Below are 19,420 nucleotides of genomic sequence, written 5' to 3'. Positions count from 1 at the left end.
GGTTTTGGAGACTGAAAATGGAAATTTTGGGGGTTTTTCAAAGCCTTAAAATGGGATTTTTTGGGGTTTTTTCCAAGACTGAAAATGGAAATTTTGGAGATTTAAAATGGAATTTTTTTGGAGCCTTAAAATGGAATTTTTGGGGGGTTTTTTTGGAGCCTTAAAATGGGATTTTTGGGGGTTTTTTTTAAAGATTAAAATGGGATTTTTGGGGGGTTTTTTTGAAGCCTGAAAATGGAAATTTTGGAGATTTAAAATGGAATTTTTTTGGAGCCTTAAAATGGAATTTTTGGGGGTTTTTTGGAAGCCTTAAAATGGAAATTTTGGAGATTTAAAATGGAGTTTTTTTAGAGCCTTAAAATGGAATTTTTGGGGGTTTTTTGAAGCCTTAAAATGGAATTTTTGGGGTGTTTTTGAAGCCTGAAAATGGAAATTTTGGAGACTTAAAATGGAATTTTTTTGGAGCCTTAAAATGGAATTTTTTGGGGTTTTTTTGGAGCCTTAAAATTGGATTTTTTGAGCCTTAAAATGGATTTTTTGCAGGTTTTTTAAGCCTTAAAATGGGGTTTTTTTACTCCACGAAAATCGCCCCCAAAAAACCAAAAAAAATGGAATTTTTGGAGCCTTAAAATGGAATTTTTGGGTTTTTTTCGAAGCCTTAAAATGGAAATTTTTTGGGGTTTTTTGACCCCATGAAAATCACCCCCAAAAAACCCCAAAAAATCGAATTTTTGGAGCCTTAAAATGGAATTTTTGGGGGGTTTTTGACCCCAAGAAAATCACCACCAAAAAACCCCAAAAAATGGAATTTTTGAAGCCTTAAAATGGAATTTTTTGGCTTTTTTTGAGCCTTAAAATGGAATTTTTGGGGGGTTTTTGACCCCACAAAAATCACCCCCAAAAAAACCCAAAAAAATGGAATTTTTGGAGCCTTAAAATGGAATTTTTTGGCTTTTTTTGAAGCCTTAAAATGGAAATTTTTGGGGTTTTTCTGCTCTGAAAAATTGGGGTTTTTTTCCCTTAAAATCTGAGGATTTCCCCCCAAATTTTCAGTTTTCCCCAAAATTTGGGGGTTTCCTCCTAAAATTTGAGGCTTTTCAGCCCAAATTTGGGTTTTTTTCTGTAAAATTTGTGATTTTTTCCCCCTAAAATTTAGGGTTTTGAGGTTTTGGGTCCCCCCAAAAATCCCAAAGGGGATTTGGGGACCCCAAAAGGGGCGTGGCCTCCACAAGGGGGCGGAGCCACCGAAATTTGATTGACAGCCCCTCGTTTTGTACCAGAGTGGGCGGGGCCTCGAGAAAACCCCGCCCTCTTTATTTTTCTCCGAAGCTGATTGGGCGCCGCCCGCCGAGGGCACGCCCCCTTCGCCAATAAAACTGACGTTTGCGCTCTGAGCGTTGATTGGTTGGGGAGCAAAGGGGGCGTGGTTTGATCCTCTTAAAGCGGCAACGCGCGGGTGGGGCCCGCTGGGGGGGGGGGGGTTAAAAGGGCAACGCCGCCCCCCAAAAAATCCCAAATTTTGGGGAATTTTGGGGCGTCCCGAAAACTTCGGAGGGTTCAGAGAGTGAAGAGAAGTTTGTTTTTGGGGTGAAAACGGTTTATTTGGGGAGGGAAATGAGGTTTGGGGGGGATTAAAGGGAATTTTGGGGGGATAAAGGGGATTTTGGGGGGAATAAAGGGAATTTTGGGGTTTTTTTGGGGTCCGCCCTAGGCCTGCATGACCGGCCGGGATTTCTTGGCCTCCAGGGAGACCCCGGCCCCGGCAAAGCCCGTCCCGCCCTGGGGGGAGAGAGGGGTCAGGGGTACCCCAAATACACCCAAAACCCCCCAAATTTCCCTCCCCCGAGCCCCCAAAACCCCCCAAATCCTTCCCAAGGCCCCCAAATCCCCCCAGACCCCCCAAAATTCCCCCAAATTGCCCCAAAATCATCCAAACGTACCCCCAAACCCCTCCCAAAGTCCCTCCAGACCCCCGAAAATCCCCCAAAATCCACCCCAAATCCTCCCAAACCCCCCAAAATCCACCCCAAATCCCCCCCAGACCCTCCCAAACCTCCCCCAAATCCCCCCATGCCCCCCAAAATCCCCTCAAACCCCCCCAATATCCCCCCAGACCCCCCAAATTGCCCTCCCAGACTTCCCAAATGCCCCCAAAATCCAGCCCAGACCCCCCAAAATCCTCCCCAAAATCCCCCCAAACTCCCAAATATCCCCCAGATTCCCCAAAATCCCTCCCAGACCCCCCAAAATCCCCCCAAATCCTCTCAAATTGCCCTAAAATCCCCCAAATTTCCTCCCAAACTCCCCAAATATCCCCCAGACCCCCCAAACCCTCCCCAAATCCCCCAAATTTCCCCCCAGACCCCCCAAAACCCCCCAGACCCCTCCTGTACTCCCCCCAAATTGCCCTAAAACCCCCCAAATTTCCCCCCAAAATTCCCCCAAATCCCCCCCAGACCCCCCAAATCCCCGCCAAACCCCCCAAATTTGCCCCCAGACCCCCCAAATCCCCCCGAGCCCCCCGTACCCTCTGCAGGACGATGATGTCGGCCTCGCTCAGGGGGTCCCCGGTCAGGGGGTCCTTCATGTCCTTCCTGATGAGCCGCTCCACACAGGCCAGAGTGACCACTGAGCCCCTGCCGAGTGACCAGAGTGACCACAGTGACCACTGAGTGACCACTGAGCCCCTGCCGAGTGACCACAGTGACCACAGTGACCACTGAGTGACCACTGAGCCCCTGCCGAGTGACCACAGTGACCACAGTGACCACTGAGTGACCACAGTGACCACTGAGCCCCTGCCGAGTGACCACAGTGACCACAGTGACCACTGACCCCCTGCGGAGTGACCAGAGTGACCACTGAGCCCCCAGAGTGACCACAGTGACCACTGAGTGACCACTGACCCCCTGCCGAGTGACCAGAGTGACCACAGTGACCACTGACCCCCTGCCGAGTGACCACAGTGACCACAGTGACCACTGAGTGACCACTGAGCCCCTGCCGAGTGACCACAGTGACCACAGTGACCACTGAGTGACCACTGACCCCCTGCCGAGTGACCACAGTGACCACAGTGACCACTGACCCCCTGCAGAGTGACCACATTGACCACAGTGACCACTGAGCCCCCAGAGTGACCACAGTGGCCACTGACCCCCTGAAGAGTGACCACAGTGACCACTGAGTGACCACAGTGACCACTGACCCCCTGGACAGAGTGACCACAGAGACCACTGAGCCCCAGAGTGACCACTGACCCCCTGGACAGAGTGACCAGTGACCAGTGAGCCCTGGACAGAGTGACCACTGTGACCACAGTGACCACTGTGAGACCCCAGAGTGACCCCAGAGTGATCACTGACCCCCTGCAGAGTGACCACAGTGACCACTGAGCCCCCAGAGTGACCACTGTGCCCCTGAACACTGAGCCCCCCCCCCGGACATAGTGACCACTGTGAGCCCCCAGAGTGACCACAGTGACCACTGACCCCCTGCACAGAGTGACCAGAGTGACCAGAGTGACCACTGAGCCCCCCCCTGGACAGAGTGACCACTGTGAGCCCCAGAGGGACCACAGTGACCACTGAGCCCCTGCACAGAGTGACCAGAGTGACCAGTGAGACCTCAGTGACCCCAGAGTGACCACTGACCCCCTGCGGAGTGACCAGTGACCAGTGAGACCCCAGAGTGACCACAGTGGCCACTGACCCCCTGAAGAGTGACCACAGTGACCACTGAGTGACCACAGTGACCACTGACCCCCTGCAGAGTGACCACAGAGACCACTGAGCCCCAGAGTGACCACTGACCCCCTGGACAGAGTGACCACAGAGACCACTGAGCCCCAGAGTGACCACTGACCCCCTGGACAGAGTGACCAGTGACCAGTGAGCCCTGGACAGAGTGACCACTGTGACCACAGTGACCACTGTGAGACCCCAGAGTGACCCCAGAGTGATCACTGACCCCCTGCAGAGTGACCAGAGTGACCACTGAGCCCCCAGAGTGACCACTGTGCCCCTGAACACTGAGCCCCCCCCCCGGACATAGTGACCACTGTGAGCCCCCAGAGTGACCACAGTGACCACTGACCCCCTGCACAGAGTGACCAGAGTGACCAGTGAGCCCCCAGAGTGACCACTGCCCCCCTGGAAAGTGACCACAGTGACCAGTGAGCCCCCAGAGTGACCACTGTGAGCCCCCAGAGTGACCACAGTGACCACTGACCCCCTGCACAGAGTGACCAGAGTGACCAGTGAGACCCCAGAGTGACCACTGCCCCCCTGGAGAGTGACCACAGTGACCAGTGAGACCCCAGAGTGACCACTGTGAGCCCCAGAGGGACCACAGTGACCACTGCCCCCCTGCAGAATGACCACAGTGACCAGTGAGACCCCAGAGTGACCACTGACCCCCTGGAGAGTGACCACAGTGACCACTGAGCCCCTGCACAGAGTGACCAGAGTGACCAGTGAGACCCCAGTGACCCCAGAGTGACCACTGACCCCCTGCAGAGTGACCAGTGACCAGTGAGACCCCAGAGTGACCAGAGTGACCACTGACCCCCTGGACAGAGTGACCACAGTGACCACTGACCCCCTGGACAGAGTGACCACTGACCCCCTGCAGAGTGACCAGAGTGACCACAGTGACCACTGCCCCCCTGCAGAGTGACCACAGTGAGACCCCAGAGTGACCAGAGTGACCACTGCACCCCTGGACAGAATGACCAGTGACCACTGACCCCCGGACAGAGTGACCACTGAGCCCCTGGACATGGGGCGGGGGTCACCCAGGGGTCACTGAGGGGTCACTCATTAGTCACTGGTCACTCATTGGTCACTGGTCAGTCAGGGATCAGTCGGGTCAGTCAGGGGTCAGTCAGAGGTCACTGGTCACTCAGTGGTCACTCACGATGGCCGCAGCACAGCACAGGGCGTGGCGTTGCCCAGCGGGTCAGGGGTCACTCAGTGGTCAGGGGTCACTCAGAGGTCAGTGGTCAGTCAGTGGTCACTCAGTGGTCAGTGGTCACTCAGGGGTCACTCAGGGGTCACTCACGATGGCCGGAGCACGGCGCAGGGCGTGGCGTTGCCCAGCGGGTCAGGGGTCACTCAGGGGTCAGTGGTCACTCAGGGGTCACTCACGATGGCCGGAGCACGGCGCAGGGCGTGGCGTTGCCCAGCGGGTCGCGGGTCACGGCGCACACGTAGCGGTCACTCGGCTCTCGGGCCAGCAGCTGCCCGGGGCTCAGGCCGGGCTCGGCCGGAGTGAAGTGGACACTGACCAGCTGGGCCAGGCGCAGCTTCCGGCCGGACATCGGGCACCGGACACTGCTGTCCTGGGGGGAGGGACAGAACACACCCCAAATCAGCCAAAATAACCAAAAATAGACAAAAAATACACAAAATCCCACAAAAAATAACCCAAAATACACAAAATCCCCTTAAACTGACCCAAAATACCCCCAAAATACCCAAAAAATACCCCAAAATCACCCAAAAAATACCCCAGAAACAGCCCAAAAATACCCAAAATTCCACAGAAACACAAATATACCCAAAAAATGCCCCGAAATACACAAAAAATACCCCCAAAATACACAAAATCCCACAAAAAAATCCCAAAATACACAAAATCCCCTTAAACTGACCCAAAATACCCCAAAAATACCCCAAAATACCCCAAAATAGACAAAAAATACCCCAAAACCAGCCCAAAAATACCCAAAATTCCACAGAAACCCCCTAAAAACACCCCCAAAATACCTCCAAAACACCCAAAAAAATATCCCCAAAACACCCCAAAAATATCCCAAAACCAGCCCAAAACCACCCAAAATTCCACAAAAAACAACCCAAAACCACCCCAAAAATACCCAAAATTCCACAGAAACAGCCCCAAAATTCCCCAAAAACACCCAAAAAATACCCCAAATACCCCAAAATCCCAGAAAAAAACCCCAAAATTCCACAGAAACAACCCAAAACCACCCCAAAAATACCCAAAATTCCACAGAAACAGCTCAAAAATACCCCAAAAATGCCCCAAAATACCCCAAATTCCACAGAAACCCAAAAATACCCCAAGACCACCCCAAAAATACCCCAAAATCCCACAAAACTCCCCAAAATTCCACAGAAACAACAACAAAAAAATACCCCCAAATATCCCCCAAAACACCCCCAAAAATATCCCCAAAAATATCCCCAAAAATACCCCAAAAAATTCCCCAAAAATACCTCAAAAATATCCCCAAAAACACCCCAAAAATACCCCAAAAATATCCCCAAAAATACCCCAAAAATATCCCCAAAAATACCCCAAAAATATCCCCCACAAACACCCCAAAAATATCCCCAAAAATTTCCCCAAAAATACCCCAAAAATATCCCCAAAAACACCCCAAAAATACCCCAAAAACACCCCAAAAATACCCCAAAAATACCCCAAAAATATCCCCAAAAACACCCAAAAATATCCCCAAAAACACCCCAAAAATACCCCAAAAACACCCCAAAAATACCCCAAAAATACCCCAAAAATACCCCAAAAACACCCAAAAATATCCCCAAAAACACCCCAAAAATACCCCAAAAACACCCAAAATTCCACAGAAACCCCAAAATATCCCAAAATCAGCCCAAAAATACCAAAAATCCCACAAAACTCCCCAAAATTCCACAGAAACCTCCCCAAAACACCCCAAAAACACCCCAAAAACACCCCAAAAATACCCCAAAAATACCCCAAAAACACCCCAAAAATACCAAAAAATATCCCCAAAACACCCCAAAAATACCCCAAACCAGCCCAAAAATATCCCAAAAACACCCCAAAAATATCCCCAAAAACATCCAAAAATATCCCCAAACACCCAAAAAATACCCCCAAAAATACCCCAAAAATACCCCAAAAATATCCCCAAAAACACCCCAAAAATATCCCAAAACATCCAAAAAATACCCCAAAAACACCCAAAATTCCACAGAAACCCCCAAATATCCCAAAATCAGCCCAAAAATACCAAAAATCCCACAAAACTCCCGAAAATTCCACAGAAACCTCCCCAAAACACCCCAAAAACACCCCAAAAACACCCCAAAAATACCCCAAAAATACCCCAAAAATACCCCAAAAACACCAAAAAATATCCCCAAAACACCCCAAAAACACCCCAAAACCACCCAAAATACCCAAAATTCCACAGAAACCCAAAAATGCCCCAAAATCCCCCAAATCCCCCCGAAATTGCCGAAATCCCGTTAAAATGCCCCAAAATGCCCCAAAAGCTCCAACCCCGCCCCAAACCCAGCCCAGAGCCCCCGTCGTGGTCAGTTGGTCACTCAGTGGTCACTCAGCGGTCAGTCAGTGGTCACTCAGCGGTCAGTGGTCAATCATGGGTCACTCAGTGGTCAGTGGTCAGTGGTCACTCATTGGTCAGTGGTCAGCGGTCAGTGGTCACTCATTGGTCAGTGGTCAGCAGTCAGTGGTCAGTGGTCACTCAGTGGTCAGTGGTCACTCATTGGTCACTCATTGGTCAGTGGTCAGTGGTCACTCATTGGTCACTCAGTGGTCAGTGGTCACTCATCGGTCACTCATTGGTCACTCATTGGTCAGTGGTCACTCATTGGTCACACATTGGTCAGTGGTCACTCATTGGTCACACATTGGTCACTCATTGGTCAGTGGTCACTCATCGGTCACTCATTGGTCACACATTGGTCACTCATTGGTCAGTGGTCACTCAGCGGTCACTCATTGGTCACTCAGTGGTCAGTGGTCACTCATCGGTCACTCATTGGTCACTCATTGGTCAGTGGTCACTCATTGGTCACACATTGGTCAGTGGTCACTCATTGGTCACACATTGGTCACTCATTGGTCAGTGGTCACTCATTGGTCACACATTGGTCACTCATTGGTCAGTGGTCACTCAGCGGTCACTCAGTGGTCAGCGGTCACTCATTGGTCACTCATTGGTCAGTGGTCACTCATTGGTCAGTGGTCACTCATTGGTCAGTTGGTCACTCATTGGTCAGTGGTCACTCATTGGTCACACATTGGTCACTCATTGGTCAGTGGTCAGTGGTCAGTCAGTGGTCAGTGGTCAGCAGTCAGTGGTCAGTGGTCACTCAGTGGTCAGTGGTCACTCATCGGTCACTCATTGGTCACTCATCGGTCACTGGTCAGTGGTCACTCAGTGGTCAGTGGTCACTCATCGGTCACTCATTGGTCACTCATCGGTCAGTGGTCACTCAGCAGTCACTCAGTGGTCAGCGGTCACTCATTGGTCACTCATTGGTCAGTTGGTCACTCATTGGTCAGTGGTCACTCATTGGTCACACATTGGTCACTCATTGGTCAGTGGTCACTCAGCGGTCACTCAGTGGTCAGTGGTCACTCATTGGTCAGTGGTCATTCAGTGGTCACTCAGTGGTCACTCAGCGGTCACTCAGTGGTCACTCATTGGTCAGTGGTCACTCATTGGTCAGTGGTCAGCGGTCAGTGGTCAGCAGTCAGTGGTCAGTGGTCACTCATTGGTCAGTTGGTTACTCATCGGTCAGTGGTCAGTGGTCAGTCATTGGTCAGTGGTCAGCAGTCAGTGGTCAGTGGTCACTCATTGGTCAGTTGGTCACTCGTCGGTCAGTGGTCACTGACCCGAGTGACCAACTGACCACTGAGTGACCAATGAGTGACCACTGACCACTGACTGCTGTGGTCACTCATTGGTCAGTGGTCAGCGGTCAGTGGTCAGCAGTCAGTGGTCAGTGGTCACTCATTGGTCACTCAGTGGTCAGTTGGTCACTCGGTCAGTGGTCACTCAGCGGTCAGTGGTCAGCAGTCAGTGGTCAGTGGTCACTCATTGGTCACTCAGCGGTCAGTGGTCAGCAGTCAGTGGTCACTCAGCGGTCAGTTGGTCACTCAGTGGTCAGTGGTCACTCAGTGGTCAGTGGTCACTCATTGGTCACTCATTGGTCAGTGGTCAGCAGTCAGTGGTCAGTTGGTCACTCATTGGTCACTCATCGGTCAGTGGTCACTCATTGGTCAGTGGTCAGCAGTCAGTGGTCAGTTGGTCACTCGTTGGTCAGTGGTCACTCAGTGGTCAGTTGGTCACTCAGCGGTCACTCACGGGCCGGCTCAGTCTCTCGGCTCCGGCCTCGGGGGTCAGTGACGGGATCCAGAAACTGGGGAGGGGCCCCGGGGGGGAACCTGGGGGGGGACACGGTGAGACCCCTCCCCAAATACACAAAATACCCCAAAATAGCCCAAAATACCCCAAAATCTGCCCCAAAATCCACCCCAAAATCCACCAAAACCACCCAAAATAGCCCAAAATAACCCAAAATATCCCAAGATCTGCCCAAAATTCACCCCCAAACACCCAAAAATATCCTCAAATCCCCCCCAAACCCCCTCAAAATCCCCCCAAACCCCCCAAATTTCTCCCAAAATCCCCCTCAAACTCCCCAAAACCCCCCCAGACATCCCAAAATCTCCCAAATTTCCCCCCAAATCCCAACCCCCCTCAAAATCCCCCCCAATCCCGTAAAATCCCCTAAACACCCCTCCAGACCCCCCCCAAATTACCCCCAAATCCCCCCAAAATCTCCCCCAATCCCCCCAACCTCCCCCAGACCCCCCAAAATCCCCCTCAAACCACCAAAATCTCCCAAATTTCCCCCAAATCCCCCTCACCCCCCTCAAAATCCCCTAAACACCCTTAAATACCTCCAAAATCCCCCTCAATTCTCCAAAATCCCCCCAGAGTCCCCCAAAATCCCCTCAAATCCCCCAAAATACCCCCTCAATTTGCCCTAATTTCTCCCCAAATACCCCCAACCTTCCCAAAATATCCCCTAATCCCCCCAAAATCCCCCTCAAACCTCCCAAATTCACCCCAAACCTCCCTCAATCCCCCCAAACCACCCCAAAATCCTCCCAAATCTCCCCCAAACCCCCAAAATTTCCCCCCAAATCCCCAAATTTCCACCAAAATTCCCCCCAAAATCCCCCAAATTTTCCCCCCAACCCCCCTAAAATCCCCCCAAATCCCCCTCAAACCTCCCAAATCCCCTCCAAACTTCCCCCAAAATCCCCCAAATCCCATCCAAACCTCTCCGAGACACTCCAAACTCCCCCCAAATTCCCCACAAACCCCCAACATTTCCCCCAATTCCCCAAAATCTCCCAAATTTCCCTTCAAAACCCCCAAAATCCCCCCAAACTTTACCCAAATCCCCCAAATTTCCCCCCAAATCCCCCCCAAAATCCCCCTCAAACTTCCCAAAATCCCTTCCAGACCCCCCCAAAATCCCCAAATTCCTCCCAAACCCTCCAAAATCCCCCAAATTTCCTCACAACTCCCCCAAACCCCCCAAATTTCCCCCATACTCCTCCCAAATCCTTCTCAAACCCCCCAAATCCCCCTCAAACTCCTCCCAAATGCCCCAAATTTCACCCCGATTCCCCAAATTCCCCCCAAAATTCCCCCCAAAATCCCCCTCAAGCCTCCCAAATCCCCCAAATTTCCCCCAAACTCCCTCCAAATCCCCCCAAACTTCCCCCTAAATCCCCTCCAGACCCCCCAAAATCCTCCCAAACCCCCCCCAGCCCCCCTCAAACGCCTCCCAAATCCCCCAAATTTCCCCCTAAATCCCCTCCAGACCCCCCAAAATCCTCCCAAACCCCCCCCCAAAATCCCCTTCAAGCCCAAAATCCCCTCCAGACCCCCCGAAATCCCCAAATTTTCCCCCAAATCCCCCCCACACTCACTCAAACCCCCCAAAATCCTCCCAACCCCCCCAAATTTCCCTCAAACTCCCCCAGAATCCTCCAAAATCCCCCTCAAACCTCCCAAAACCCCTCCAGACCCCCCAAAATCCCCCTCAAACTTCCCAAAATCCCCAAATTTCTCCAAAATCCCCACATTTCCCCCCAAACCCACCCAAAATCCCCCAAATTTCCCCGAAATCCCCCCAACCACCCCAAAATCCCCCCCAAATCCCCCTCAAACCCCCCAAAATCCCCCCAATACCCCTCGAATCTCCCCAAAATCCCCTCCAGACCCCCCAAAATCCCCAAATTTCCCCCAAATCCCCCTCAAACTCCTCCCAAATCCCCCAAAATCCCCCTCAAACCTCCCAAAACCCCCCCAAAATCCCCCAAATCCCATCCAAACCTCTCCTAGACCCTCCAAACTCCCCCCAAATTCCCCACAAACCCCCAACATTTCCCCCAATTCCCCAAAATCTCCCAAATTTCCCTTCAAAACCCCCCAAACTTTACCCAAATCCCCCAAATTTCCCCCCAAATCCCCCCCAAAATCCCCCTCAAACTTCCCAAAATCCCCTCCAGACCCCCCAAAATCCCCAAATTCCTCCCAAACCCCCCAAAATCCCCCAAATTTCCTCACAACTCCCCCAAACCCCCCAAATTTCCCCCATACTCCTCCCAAATCCTTCTCAAACCCCCCAAATCCCCCTCAAACTCCTCCCAAATCCCCCAAATTTCCCCCAAACTCCCTCCAAATCCCCCCAAACTTCCCCCAAATCCCCTCAAATCCACGCAAAATCCCCCCAAAACCCCCCCCAGCCCCCCTCAAACGCCTCCCAAATCCCCCAAATTTCCCCCTAAATCCCCTCCAGACCCCCCAAAATCCTCCCAACCCCCCCCCAAAATCCCCTTCAAGCCCAAAATCCCTTCCAGACCCCCCGAAATCCCCAAATTTTCCCCCAAATCCCCCCCACACTCACTCAAACCCCCCAAAATCCCCCCAAACTTTCCCCAAATCCCCCAAATTTCCCCCCAAATCCTCCCCAAAATCCCCCTCAAACTTCCCAAAATCCCCTCCAGACCCCCCAAAATCCCCAAATTCCCCCCAAAATCCCCCAAATCCCCAAATTTCTCCCGCTGTCTCACCGCTGCTCCCGGGGGTCTCCCCCTTGCCCAGGGGGGTCTCGGCCTCCAGGAACCCCTTGAGGGCTTTGGCCGCCCCCTCCCCGCGCTGCTGCTGCTGCTCCCGGCGCTGCTGGGCCCTCTGCCGCTGCCAGGCCTGGCCCAGAGACACCCCAAAACATCAGAGACCCCAAATCCCACCCCTGAGACCCCAAATCCTGCAAAAAACCCGGAGTTTTTACCCCAAAATTTGGGGTTTTTACACCAAAATATGGAAATTTTACCCCAAATTCTTGAGGTCGCTGCAGTGCCCGGTGCCAGAACTGAGCCTCAAATTATTGGGGGACCCCAAAATATGGGGGACCCCAAATCCCACCCCTGAGACCCCAAATCCTGCAAAAAACCCGGAGTTTTTACCCCAAAATTTGGGTTTTTTACACCAAAATACGGAGATTTTATCCCAAATTCTTGGGCTCCCTGCAACGATCATTGCCAAGGCTGAACCCCAAAAACATCTCGGGACCCCAAAATATGGGGGACCCCAAATCCCACCCCTGAGACCCCAAATCCTGCAAAAAATTTGGGGTTTTTATACCAAAATACGGAGATTTTACCCCAAATTCTTGAGGTCGCTGCAGTGCCCGGTGCCAGAACTGAGCCTCAAATTATTGGGGGACCCCAAAATCCAGGGGGACCCCAAAACTCACCCCTGAGACCCCAAATCCTGCAAAAAACCCAGAGTTTTTACACCAAAATTTGGGTTTTTTACACCAAAATATGGAGGTTTTACCCCCAGGTTTTACTCTGACGCCTCTGGTGCTGCCAGGGCTGAACCCCAAAAATATTGGGGGACCCCAAAACATGGGGGACCCCAAATCCCACCCCTGAGACCCCAAATCCTGCAAAAAACCCGGAGTTTTTACCCCAAAATTTGGGGTTTTTACACCAAAATACGGAGATTTTATCCCAAATTCTTGAGGTCCCGGCTGTGCCTGGTGCCAGAACTGAGCCTCAAATTATTGGGGGACCCCAAAATATGGGGGACCCCAAATCCCACCCCTGAGACCCCAAATCCCACAAAAAACCCGGAGTTTTTACCCAAAAATTTGGGTTTTTTACACCAAAATACGGAGATTTTACCCCAAATTCTTGAGGTCCCGGCTGTGCCTGGTGCCAGATCTGAACCCCAAAAACATCAGAGACACCCCAAAATATGGGGGACCCCAAAACTCACCCCTGAGACCCCAAATCCTACAAAAAATTTGGGGTTTTTATACCAAAATTTGGGTTTTTTACACCAAAATTGTGGTTTTTATCCCAAATTCCTGAGTTTTATCCCAAATTCTTGAGCCCCCTGCAACAATCATTGCCGGGGTTGAGCCCCAAAATATTGGGGGACCCCAAAATATGGGGGATCCCAAATCCCACCCCTGAGACCCCAAATCCCACAAAAAATTTGGGGTTTTTACCCCAAAATTTGGGGGTTTTACCCCAAAATTCTCATTTTTTTTACACCAAAAATCCCCTAAAACTCCCTAAAAATTATAAAAAAAAAAAATCCTCAGAAAAATTTCCTGAAAAAAAAAAAAAAATCTCCTGAAAATCCTTTAAAAATAATAATAAAAAAAATCCCCCCAAAATTTCCAAAAATCTCCTAAAAATCCCTTAAAATCTCCCTAAAATCCCCCAAAAATTCCCTAAAAAAAAATCTCCTAAAACCCCTCGAAAAAAATCCCAAAAAATCTCTTTAAAATCCATAAAAAAACCCCAAAAATCCTCTAAAAAGCCTCTAAAAATCTCTTCAAAATAATAAAAAAATCCCCAAAAAATCCCCTAAAAATCACCCAAAACCTCCAAAAAATCCCTTAAAAATCCTCTAAAAACCTCTTTAAAATCCCTCAAAAAATCCCCTAAAAAAGTCCCAAAAAACCCTAAAAATCCCTTTAAAAATTCCCTAAAAATCCCCCCCCAAAAATCCCTAAAATTCCCAAAAAAACCCCCTAAAAATTCCCTAAAAAATCTCTAAAAATTCCTCAAAAAAAAAAATCACTAAAAATGTCCCAAAAATCCCCCCAAAAAATCCCCTAAAAAACCCCAAAAAATCTTCAAAAAAATCCCCCCAAAATCCCTCCCAAACCCCTGAAAAATCCCATTAAAAATCTTCTAAAAATATCCCAAAAAATGCTCAAAAATCTCAAAAAATCCCCTAAAAACCTCTAAAAAATCCCCAAAAATCCTGAAAAAAAACTTTAAAAAATCCCCTAAAAAAACCCCAAAAACCCTAAAAAATCCTTTAAAAATCCTCTAAAAACCTCTTTTAAATCCAGAAAAATTCCCCTAAAAATTCCCTAAGAATCCAAAAAAAACAAACCCAAAAAAATCTCAAAAAAATCCTCAAAAAATCAATTTAAAACCCTCAAAAATCCTCTTTCTTCCCTCAGCCTCACACAAATTTCAGGGGAATTTTTTGGGGTAAATTTTGGGATTTTTTTGGGGTAAATTTTGGGTTTTTTTGGGGGTAAATTTTAGGATTTTTTGGGGTAAATTTTAGGATTTTTTTGGGGTAAATTTTGGGATTTTTTGGGGTAAATTTTGGGATTTTTTTGGGACAAATTTTGGGATTTTTGGGGTAAATTTTGGGATTTTTTTGGGACAAATTTTGGGTTTTTTTGGGATGTCCCACCTTGGTTTCTCAGGCGAAAAATCCCAATAAATCCCCTGAAAAAAATCCTCTAAAAACCCCCTAAACCCCCCAAAAAACTCCCCTAAAAATCCCCCCAAATGCCAAAAAAATGTCCCAAAACCCCTGAAAAAATCACTTAAAATCCCCTTAAAATCCTGTTAAAAATCTTCCAAAAATATCCCTAAAAATCCCCAAAAATCCTCTAAAAACTCTCAAAAAATCCCCCCAAAAAAACCCAAAAAATCCCCCCAAATTCCCCTAAAAATCAAATTTAAAAAAAACCCCAAAATATCCCCCAAAAATCAAATTTGAAACAAAAAAAATCCCCCCAAAATCCCCCAAAATCCACCAAAAATCATCAAAAAAAACCCTAAAATTCCCCCCAAAAAACCCCAAAAATCCTCTTTTTTCCCTTTGCCCCCCCAAATTTTGAGATGATTTTTTGGGGTAAATTTTGGGGGTTTTTTTGGGATTTTTTGGGGTAAATTTTGGGATTTTTTTGGGGTAAATTTTGGGATTTTTTGGGGGTAAATTTTGGGATTTTTTTGGGATAAAATTTGGGATTTTTTTGGGATAAATTTGGGATTTTTTTGGATAAATTTGGGATTTTTTTGGGATAAATTTTGGGATTTTTTGGGGGTAAATTTTGGGATTTTTTTGGGGTAAATTTTGGGATTTTTTTGGGGTGAATTTTGGGATTTTTTTGGGGTAAATTTTGGGATTTTTTTGGGGTAAATTTTGGGATTTTTGGGATAAATTTTGGGATTTTTCGGGGATCCCACCTTGGTCTCTCGGGCGATTTTGGTTTTCTGGTGCAGCAGGTACCCCACGATGGCCTCGCGCTCATACAGGAACCCCTCGGGCCTGGGGGGAGAAATTTGGGGGATTTGGGGAAAATTTGGGAATTTTGGGGAAATTTGGGGAAATTTTGGGGATTCTGGGGTTTTTTGGGGCTGTTTTTTGGGGTTTTGGGGCCATTTTTGGGGTAATTTTTGGGGTGGTTTGGGACTATTTTGGGGGGATTTGGAGCTGGTTTTGGGGTTTTTTTGGGGGTCCTGGGGGGGTTTTGGGGAAATTTTGGGGGTTTTAGGGAAAATTTGGGGGTTTTAGGGAAATTTTGGGGGTTTTTTGGGGCTGTTTTGGGGGTTTTGGGGCCATTTTTAGGTAATTTTGAGCTGATCTTTGGGGTGGTTTTGGGTTTTTTTGGGGGTCCTGGGGGGGGGGGGGTTGGGGACAATTTGGGGGAATTTGGGGGTTTTGGGAACAATTAGGGGATTTTAGGGAAATTTGGGGGATTTTAGGGAAATTTTGGGAGTTTTTTTGGGGCTGTTTTTGGGGTTTTGGGGCCATTTTTGGGGTAATTTTTGGGGTAATTTTGGGCTGATTTTGGGGGTGGTTTTGGGGGTCCTGGGGGGGTTTTGGGGACAATTTGGGGGATTTTGGGGAAATTTTGGGGTTTTTTTTGGGGCTGTTTTGGGGGTTTTGGGGCCATTTTTGGGGTAATTTTTGGGGTAATTTTGGGCTGATTTTGGGCTGATTTTGGGGGTATTTTTGAGGTATTTTGGGACTGGTTTGGGGGTGATTTTTTGGGATTTTTTTTGGTATTTTGGGGCTGGTTTTGGAGGTTTTTTGGGCTGTTTTTAACACGATTTTTGGGGTGTTTTAGGGCTGGTTTTGAGGTGCTTTGGGAGCTGTTTTTGGGGCAGTTTTGGGCTATTTTGGGGCCGTTTTGGGGGTGGTTTTGAGATGCTTTTGAGAGGTTTTTGGGGTATTTTGGGGTAGTTTTGAGGCTGTTTTTGGGGTGATTTGGGGCTGGTTTTGGGACTATTCAGGGACAGTTTTTGGCGCTGTTTCTGGACTATTTTCGGGCCGGTTTTAGGGTATTTTGGGGCTGTTTTTACGGCAGTTTGAGGCTGGTTTTGGGACTATCCAGGACCAGGTTTTGCCACTATTCCCGGACTATTTTCGGGCTGATTTTGGGGTATTTTTCAGGCTATTTCCGGATTATTTCTGGGGTGATTTGGTGGCTGATTTGGGACCATCCAGGTCCACTTTTCGCCACTATTCCCAGACTATTTTTGGGCTGGTTTTGAGGAATTTTCGGGCTGGTTCTGGGCTATTTTGGGGCTGATTTGGGGCTATTTTGGGGTGATTTAGGACAATTTTTGGGGTTGATTTGGCACTATCCAGAGCAAATTTTTGCCACTATTTCCTGACTATTTTCGGGCTGGATTTTGGGGTATTTTTCAGGCTATTCCCAGACTATTTTTGGGGCAGATTTGGGGCAGTTTTGGGGCTATTTTTAGGACGGTTTGGGGCTATTTTTGGGACTATCCAGGACCACTTTTTGCCACTATTCCCGGAATATTTTTGGGGTAATTTGGGGCTCTTTTTGGGGCTGTTTCGTGCCTGTTTTGGGAGATTTTTGGGGCAGTTTTGAGGCTGTTTTAGAACAGTTTGGGGCTGATTTTGGGGCGATCCAGAGGCAGTTTTTGGCGCTGTTTCCGTAGTATTTTGGGGTGGTTTTGAGGCTGTTTTTATGACGGTTTTGAAGCTTTTTTAGGGGTGGTTTGGGACACTTTTGGGAGTTTTTTGAGGTTGTTTTTGAGGCTGTTTTTAGGGCGGTTTGGGAGGATTTTGGGAGTTTTTTGGGGCAGTTTTGAAGCTGATTTTAGGGCAGTTTGGGGCTGGGTTTGGGGCTATCCAGGGGCAGTTTTTGACACTGTTTCCGGAGTATTTTTGGGGTAGTTTTGGAGTGGTTTGGGGGCACTTTTAGAAGATTTTTGGGGTGTTGGGGCTGATTTTGGGGCTGCTTTTTAGGGCAGTTTTGGGGCTGTTTTGGGACGGTTTTGAGGTTGGTTTTGAGGTGCTGTGGGAGTTTTTTTGGAGGTGATTTAGAGGTTATTTTTAGGGCGGTTTGGGGCTGTTTTTGAGACTATCCAGGGCCACTCTTTGCCACTATTCCCGGGCTATTTTTGGGGCTGATTTGAGGCTGTTTTTAGGACAGTTTGGGCTGTTTTTGGGACTATCCAAAGCCAATTTTTAGCGCTTTTCCTGACTATTTTCAGGCTGATTTTGGGGGTATTTTGGGGCCGTTTTCGGGCTATTTCTGGGCCATTTTCGGGCTGATTTTTGGGGTATTTTTGGGGCTGTTCCCGGATTATTTTCGGGCTATTTTCGGGCTGGTTCCGGGCTATTTTCAGGCTGGTTTTTGCGGTATTTTCGGGCTGGTTTTTGGGGTATTTTGGGGGCTATTCCCGGACTATTTTTGGGGTGATTTGGGGCTGGTTTTGGGGCTGATTTAGGACTATCCAGGGGCAATTTTTGCCGCTATTCCCGGACTATTTTCGGGCTGGTTTTTGGGGTATTTTTGGGGCTGTTCCTGGGCTATTTTCGGGGTATTTTCGGGCTGGTTTCGGGCTATTTTCGGGCTGGTTCCGGGCTATTTTTCGCGCTATTTTTGGGGCTATTTTCGGGCTCACTCACGTCACCACGGGGTCCCGGCAGGGCTGCAGGGAGAGACAACAACAATCGAAATCCTTGATGGCATCTCGGCCAACCCTCACCCGCTGCGTCCCGTAACCCGAGGCGGCTGCAAAGAAGGGACAAAACGGAAAATTATTATTATTATTATTGGTGTCCTCCGTGTCCCCAAAGCGCCGGGACCGGCCCCACCTGTGTCCTTTTTCCGCTCGTGGTAACTGTAAACCGCCCCCGCCGTGCAGTTCTTGCCGTGCCGGGTCATGGCCGCAGGGAGGAGGCGCCGGGAAGGTCCTGGAAGGGATTTGAGAGGAAATCGAGGGGGTTTAGGGGGATTTTGGGGGGTTTTAGGGGGTTTTTTGGGGGTTTTGGGGTCGCCCCTCACGAGCGGCGGCGGCGCCTCAGCGGAACCCGGAAGTGGCGGGAGGAAGCGCGAGGAGGGAAAAGGGTCCGGGGGGGAAATGGGGCACGGCGTTTTGGTTCCGGGGTGGGGAAGGGTTTTAGTGATGCACCTGGTTGTTACCGGTGTCCACCAGTTCGTCCCAGTATCGACCAGTTCATCCCAATGTCCACCAGTCCATCCCAGTATCCCCCAGTCCATCCCAGTATATACCAGTCCATCCACCAGTTCATCCCAGTATCGACCAGTTCATCCACCAGTCCATCCCAGTGTCCACCAGTTGCTCCCAGTTCATCCACCGGTCCATCCCAGTATCCACCAGTTCATCCCAATGTCCACCGGTTCATCCACCAGTCCATCCCAGTATCCCCCAGTTCATCCCCCAGTCCATCCCAGTATCCACCAGTCCATCCACCAGTCCATCCCAATATCCACCAGTCCATCCCAGTATATACTAGTTGCTCCCAGTATCCACCAATCCATTCCAGTATCCATCAGTCCATCCCAGTATCCCCCAGTCCATCCCAGTGCCTCCCAGTTCAACCCAGTATCCACCAGTTCATCCCAGTGTCCACCAGTTCATCCACAAGTGCACCCCAGTATCCACCAGTTCATCCACCAGTCCATCCCAGTATCCCCCAGTCCACCCCAGTATCCCCCAGTCCACCCCAGTATCCCCCAGTCCATCCCAGTATCCCCCAGTTCATCCCCCAGTCCATCCCAGTATCCCCCAGTCCACCCCAGTATCCCCCAGTCCATCCCAGTATCCCCCAGTTCATCCCCCAGTCCATCCCAGTATCCCCCAGCCCACCCCAGTCTCCCTCAGCCCCTCCCGGCTCTCAGTTGCCCCGCCCCTATAGGAGAAAACCCCGCCTACTTTTTCCTTATATGGGCACAGCCGAGCCACACCCTTACCCCGCCCCTTCCCTAAGTTGCCATAACTTGCCCCGCCCCTTCCC

At 49.5% G+C, this 19,420-nt stretch overlaps 1 protein-coding gene across 1 annotated transcript; it reads right to left on the bottom strand.

Annotated features, from left to right (window-relative positions):
* Window positions 1–1,641: 1,641 nt before the first annotated feature.
* Window positions 1,642–18,486, bottom strand: NOSIP (nitric oxide synthase interacting protein). Its single transcript, XM_083882089.1, has 9 exons — window positions 18,447–18,486; window positions 18,257–18,355; window positions 18,068–18,173; window positions 15,364–15,445; window positions 11,923–12,055; window positions 9,134–9,213; window positions 5,148–5,341; window positions 2,528–2,636; window positions 1,642–1,779 (listed from the first exon to the last, which is right to left on the bottom strand). Exons 2-9 carry the CDS (start codon window positions 18,324–18,326, stop codon window positions 1,708–1,710), a joined length of 846 nt encoding a protein of 281 aa, XP_083738215.1. The 5' UTR covers window positions 18,327–18,355; window positions 18,447–18,486; the 3' UTR covers window positions 1,642–1,707.
* Window positions 18,487–19,420: the final 934 nt, after the last annotated feature.

Source organism: Zosterops lateralis (assembly GCF_965231275.1).
Source record: "Zosterops lateralis genome assembly, chromosome: 37".
NCBI lineage: Eukaryota > Metazoa > Chordata > Aves > Passeriformes > Zosteropidae > Zosterops > Zosterops lateralis.
Note: the sequence above shows the minus strand (reverse complement) of the source record. Positions and strands in the feature narration are given on the sequence as shown.

Coding starts and splice junctions, on each gene's coding strand:
- NOSIP (XM_083882089.1), bottom strand. CDS start 18,326: ATGACCCGGCACGGCAAGAACTGCACGGCGGGGGCGGTTTACAGTTAC. Junction 12,056..15,363: donor AAATCGCCCGAGAGACCAAG/GTGGGATCCCCG, acceptor TCTCTGGGCCAG/GCCTGGCAGCGGCAGAGGGC. Junction 2,637..5,147: donor TGCGCCGTGCTCCGGCCATC/GTGAGTGACCCC, acceptor GTCACTCGGCAG/GGGCTCAGTGGTCACTCTGG.